The sequence below is a fragment of the Loa loa genome (assembly GCF_000183805.2).
Source record: "Loa loa unplaced genomic scaffold supercont3.294, whole genome shotgun sequence".
Taxonomy (NCBI): Eukaryota; Metazoa; Nematoda; class Chromadorea; order Rhabditida; family Onchocercidae; genus Loa; species Loa loa.
In genome coordinates this window covers 64,275-71,380 of record NW_018108474.1, presented here as the reverse complement: position 1 = coordinate 71,380, position 7,106 = coordinate 64,275, and the positions used below count along the sequence as shown (strand labels likewise).

General features: G+C 22.8%; 1 protein-coding gene across 1 annotated transcript; it reads right to left on the bottom strand.

The window, feature by feature from the left end:
* Window positions 1–4,780: 4,780 nt before the first annotated feature.
* LOAG_11238 (hypothetical protein) lies at window positions 4,781–6,773 on the bottom strand (the record flags this gene model as incomplete). Its single annotated transcript, XM_003146760.1, has 4 exons — window positions 4,781–4,935; window positions 5,242–5,516; window positions 6,130–6,372; window positions 6,697–6,773. 4 exons carry the CDS (start codon window positions 6,771–6,773, stop codon window positions 4,781–4,783), a joined length of 750 nt encoding a protein of 249 aa, XP_003146808.1.
* Between the last annotated feature and the right edge of the window lie 333 nt (window positions 6,774–7,106).

Below are 7,106 nucleotides of genomic sequence, written 5' to 3'. Positions count from 1 at the left end.
CTAAAAATTAAAAGTAACGAAAATTGCAACTATTAAAAATGAATGTTTTAATAACAAAAAAAATGCTTATTTTGGGAAATTTTTCATATAATTATCATATTTTTTAAAAATTACTTTCCTTATTTAAAAATTATTTAAATTATTTTAATTTATTTAAAAATTTGATTTATTTGAAAAATTAGGAAAAGCACTTTTAAGGAATGTTTTTTTTTCTTTTTTTTTTCACAAAATTATTTACATTTCAATGATTGTAATGAATTGTAAAAAATTGAAATTATATAACTGATTGGAAATATTAAAATAATTGTAATATTTAATTGAATAAAATATATTTTCTCATTGTCAATTTTCTTTCTAATTTCATTGAATTGAAAAACTTTATATTTAGTGTTAAAAAAAAGAAAAAAAAGAATTCAAAATAAGCTAAAGTAATCAAAAATGATTGCATCAGAATGTATTAATATATAAATAATTAAAATTTAAAAATTAGTAATAGAAAAATTTCCAATTTAAATTCATGAAATATTTATATTAGTTTAATGATAATTATAGATGTATTAGTGTAATGATAATAATAATATCTTTCTAACAAATGATAACAAACTTAATGTTGTTGATAAAAATGATAAATAAAATATGCGAAAGTATCTTTTGAAGAAGAGGAAAGAGAAAAGAAAAGAAAAAGGCCTGAAAAAAGCGCTAAGGCTGATGTGAGTAGTACACTGTTGTGGCCTCATCATTAAGGAAACGAATTTAGGACTTTTCAAATGGTTTGTTGCAAGGCGTTCCATTTCTATTCCATTCATGATAGTTAGTTGTACAAAAAAAAAAAAAAGGCCAAGCTTGTAAAAGGCTGCTTCTAAATCCTCCTGGATATGTATATTCATATATTTACATATATATATACATATATATGTATGTGTCTTGTCATGTCTTGCCTAGTCTAGTCTAGGCTAGCCTTAATTGCAATGCTTATATGTCCTCTTCTTGTTTGTGTCTCCTCTTTCTTCCTTCTTTTGCGGAACTCATTTATATTGCCCTTGTTCAATGAGAAGCTTCAAATTATCATCCACAAATGCAAAAAAGCCTTTTTCGTACAATGTGACAAGAAGACATTTGAAAAAAAAAAAAAAACTACCACACACAGACACAGACACTCATTAACCGTAACTTTATGGTAATTTTCATGATAACAAGATTTTAGACTAGTGAGCAAAGGATAAAGTCAAGTGATTTGTCACATAATTAAGTTATATCAAGAAGGAAAAAGTAAGATCTAGCCATTTATCATATTACTCTTATTTTAATATTTACATATTTAAATGTCACATACATACACACACACACACACACACACACACACACACACACACATGTACATATAATTACTCATTAATCGTATTTTTATGATGATTCTCGTCATAATAATAAAATTTTAGATCAAGAAACAAAGAATAAGGTTAAGCACTTTGTCACATTATTCCCATTTATGTTTACATAAATGTCACTTAACATTTTCCCATTTTTTTTTTCTTAATGAATTAATTTTTTATTTACATTATTTTGTTTCCACTAAATTGTTTTATTTATTTGATGCACATTTATATTTTGTAAATATTTGCTTATTTTGCATATTTAAGCTATACTTATTTATTTATTAATCAATTTATTTACTGTTATACTTATTTACATATTCGTCCATTTTGATAAAACGATTCAATGGATGATATTATGTATGCATTAACTTGAAAACATAATGAAATTTGATTAGAATGAAATTCAAAAAAAAAAAAAAATTATTTCTTTCCAATTCCCATTACACTTTCAGTTATAAGAAATGAGGCGGAAAACAAAAAATCAAATTGTTTTATTCTTTTTTTTTTAATTCTTATCCATTCCTATTCAAATGATATTGAATAATGCTTTAAATACAAAAAGTTGACAAATCTTTTAAATCGAAAATCGAATAGTTTTAAATGGGAAAGAAAAAGTTTTGCATTTAAAAGGATAGTTTTTCTTTTTCTTTTTTTTTTCGAAATAAATAGAAAATGATTAGTTTGAACAACAGAAATTATCCTTTCTTCATTTTGATAGCGCTTTTTTTATTTTTTTTTTAATTAATAAAATTTACAAATGAATCAATTTCTATGTTATTGGATCATTTAATTGATTAAAATTGAAAATTTAAAATTCAATCAAGCATTCTTAAGATAACCATTATATTGAATATCTTTGGATCTATAATGATAATAACAACTAATTATTGCGCCAGATTTAATTAGGGATTATCATTAATTTTTGCTAACAAACATAACTGATAAAATTAACAATGAATCAATTTTATGGAAAGTAATGTGAAATTTTTGTTTAAAACTTTTATGAAAATAAGAAGAATGAGTTGATGATTAATACTCATTAGGAATTTATCATTCATTGAGAAATAATTGCAATTCTCGATCTCGATCATAGAGGATTTTTAAGGGGTTATCAATATTATCCGATAATTGTCACAACATTTGGCAGTATAACCAACGAGGTACAATCCCAGGTATTTAAGGATAATATAGACTATTTGGTATTACTGATAGGAATAAATTATCGATGAAAAATTAACGTGAATAAAAATACTGTATGATTAATTCAAGCGCTTAAAATACTTTAACGCGTTTACAGTTTCGCAATTATTTAATTAGAGGAATTAATAATTGAATACAACTATACTAAAATTGTCAACCCAAACTTTTTTTTTTTTGTACAATGTCACGTATTCTCTTCATATCAAATACTTTTTTGCTCAGTTTTTAATTACTAAATTTAAAATTTAGCTAACTTATCTACCTGAGCTCATTTCCTTACCTTTAATTACTTTCAGAATTTTCAATCTTTCAATGAAATCATCTTTTTTTTTGAAATTTCAAAATTCTCAACCCAAATTTTTCTTGCTATATTCGTTGAATATATCAACTATGGCCATTAAAATATGCACATGTATAATTTCATTAATTAAGTTTATTTCAATTAATTTATTAAATTAGTTCTCATTATGGTTACAGAAGATAATTTAATATTTCATATATTCGCTGAATATATCAACTATGGCCATTAAAATATGCACATGTATAATTTCATTAATTGAATTTATTTTAATTAATTTATTAAATTACTTCTTATTATGGTTACAGAAGATAATTTAGTATTTCATATATGATAGTTTGATGTTTTCTAACGAGCTTCAATCACATATGCATATCCATGCATAAATGTAAACTCTCTAGAGTTTTAGAAAAGCCTGCAATTTAGCTTTTCATAAAAATTAATCGATATTCAGAAGTAAAAAAAAAAAAAAAAAAATTTTTTTTCAACGTTTTCAAATTTCAGTAAACAAATTTATTCATTGATAGTAACGAGAACAAAATTTGTTGAAAAACAATGAATACACAGGCACCAATTATATTAATTAATAAATTAACATTCCATTTTATGCATGTTAAAAATATATATTTAAAAAAAAAAAAAAAATTCATCTATTCTTTAATGATCTAAAATAATTTATTTGTAAATTTTATTATTCTTCAAAAATTTTCACTAGCTATTTTTGAGCAAAATTAAAATCTAAAAAAATTATCCTCAAAGATAATAGTTAATGGTAAAGACTCGATTACTGTATATCATTTCTCTAATATAAATATCAATTTCATGCCTAACTGTTCAATACATATATATACACATATATCGAGATCTCAAATATGGTTATTTTGAAAATGAGCGGGTTTTTTTTCCCGTGAAATTAAAATTGAACTGAAATTCATACATATAATTTAGTAATTGATAAAATACTTTTAGCAAAAAAAATAATAGCATATTTGTTAAATCAAATTTTTATGATTTGCTTACACTTACAGTAACCAGGATTATTAATTGAAATTTACGCCTAATATACTTACAATGATGACTGTTACCCGAAATATATTAAAGTAAAATAATGAATACAGTAACTTTGAACCATACTGCAAATATTATCAACTATAATACTGTATGATAGATTATGATCATAAAATAGGAAGAAGCGTTTTTTGAATAAGTGATCAGTTTATGATCAAAATGTGATCAGATTGATCATCATTTTATCATTTCATTATCAAATGCATATCGATTGATAATTATGCATGAACTATACAAAAAACTTTTAGGGAATAATGATAAATAAATTTATCATTATCTAATCATATCATTCAACCTAAACAAATCATTTCAATCATACATGAAATAATCGAGAATTTGAAACAATTGTAGATAGTCTCGAGATAGGAAACATGTGGAATAAGAAGAATGGAATAAAGTGAGATCAGGATATCATTCATATCTGTTATTTCTAAACTTCGAATTAACATGCAAATTTATCAATTATCTGAATGTATTCCATTAATAATTAAATTCATTATTTAGCTTCCAATAATTTTGTCATTAATTAAGTGAAATTTTCGATAAATTTTAAATGATGAACTTTTGAAATGGATGAATTGAATTTAATAATCAAATACTACGTAAGTAATCAAACAAATACGAATTTGCTAATTTAATTTTATATATTATACAAGGAAAAAAGTAAAAAAGCTAAATTAAATGCTCGAATAAATTGAATATAGCCAGCCAATTTTTTAGAATTTAAACATATTTAAAATATAAAAAATAATTTAAAATGATTAAAATAATTTAAAAATATTTAAAATAATAAATAATCATGAATATCATGCATATATATATATATATATATATCTATTCATGATGCTAAATGATGTGTCGATTTCCGGAATGATGCAAAAATTCCGGTACGATGTTGTGAACGATGCCTTGGATGAGCTTTGGATGATGATGATGCTGCTCGTTCTCTAGAAACATTTCCATTTTGTGGAATTTCTGCACTTTGAGCTCTTTCTATAATTTAACAATTAATCAGGAAATAAATCCGGTCATTTCCGTTAAAAAAAAAAAAATTTGTCGTATATTATGAATGAAATATTCAAATCACTAATGAAATTGGTCGTTGTTATGGATGCAACATTTTTCTTCATTATTTTACAATTTTTGTTTATATTTTTTTTTTACAAATTATTGTATGGAACAGAAATGTAAAGTGGAAATAATTGAGTTTAAATTTTAACAAATAAGGATGAAATTTGAATTTAGAGCATAAATGTTTTAGGTTAAATTTAAATTTTAATAAAAAGAATTAAAATTAACCTCTTGGTTGTCTATTTTCAATTACAACAGTATCGGTATTTTTATGTTTATCAATTGATACAGGTCGATAAATTGATCGACTTGTATCATAATCGGTATCACTACATTCAGCTTGCGCAATTGGCGCTTTTGGTTCCATTACTGATTGCTTTACAGTACGTATGGCATTATTTGAGGATGATCGGCGAACATAAGATGACAAACGACCATTTGCAGTATTACCTTGTCCAATTGTATTTGTATGTGATATTTTTGTTGTTGTAGCATTATGTAATCTAAATTTCTAATCAAAAAAATTTCATACTCTCATATAAATTTTTTTTTCAATTTTATGCATAAAAATTATACCTAAAATATAATTACCAAAATTAGCATAAATTTAAAATTAAAATTTTAAATAATTTTTAACTTTACTAATAAATGATATTATAATGTATGATTAATTAATTTAGTAAAAATTTGCATCTTTCATTTTCTTTTCCTTTTTTTTTTTTTGATTTTTCAATTCATTCATTTCTTCCTCATTTTACACTTAATTAATAAATGCTTCTAATTTTTTCGTAATGCTAGATCAGATAAGAAAATTAAATATAATTTTAGGATTAATTCAAATATTATTCTAATGTGAGAAAAAAAATCGTAAAATATTTTGATAACCTATTAAATGATCAAAAATTATCAATTATAAAACTTTTTTTTTTCAGTCGATTTTTTCAGTTTCCAAAAAAAAAAAAATATTTGCAGAATTTTTGATCTAAGAAATTAATTTTTATTAATTTACTTATAATTAATGCATTGGTTTTTGCTTATTTTATTTCTCAAAAAAAAAAATCAAATTTACTAATAATTTTTTCTTATCTGTTACTACTGATATCATTATCATTTTACTTGGTATTATTACTGATTGCTCGATTGTGCTGTATCCGTTTCACATATGTCCTATTTTGTTGTATCATTTCATATAATTTATTCCGGTAATCATCGATGCTTAATTGAATATGATCCGGTAATGGAAGAAGAATATTATAATTTAATGCTGGTTCATCAACCGGTGAATGAAATTGCAATACATATGGATGTACCAAACATTGATCAACATTAAGACGTTTATATGGAGCAAATATTAATAATCTGAAATCAAATTATTATAATTATTAAAGAATATTATATTGGAAATAAAAAATGATTTCAAACAATTTCAGTTATATTTTGATATTTTAAAAAATATACTACAAATTTTTATCAATTATTTCATTTACATTCATAATAAATTGCGTATTAAATGAGAAATAAAATTTTAGTCTTTACATTTATTATTGTAAAGTTATATTTTTAGTTATTAAATTCTTTTTTTCGGTACTAAATTATTTTTTTTTAAATTAATTCATTTCTTACTCTTTAAACATCGAATTGATGTATTTTTGAAAAAAAAAAAAAAGAAAAGACAAAAATGACTTTTGAACTAAATCAATAGCATGAGGATCAGCATTCATCAAATATAGTTCCAATGGTTTTTGTGGCCTTCGTGGCATCTTTTCCAATACAGATGATGCATATTGTGATCCAATACTTTCAATATCTGACTAAAAATAAATTTTACAATTCATCTCATATATGTTCTTTTGTTCATTTCAAAGTTTTAAAAAGTATAATTTGATAAATTTGTAAGAAAATGATAGGTTATTTAAATTAGAAATAAAATTGCGAATCAAAATTAAAAATGAAAATGTTCGATATCAAATTAGTCATTTCAAATTTTGTGTAAATTTCAATTTTTCCCGTTTTTTTTTTTTTTTAGGAAAATTTGTAAAAGTTTTTTAGTTTTAGTTTTTTTAGTTTTTAAAATTTCGTTTTAATTTAGTATT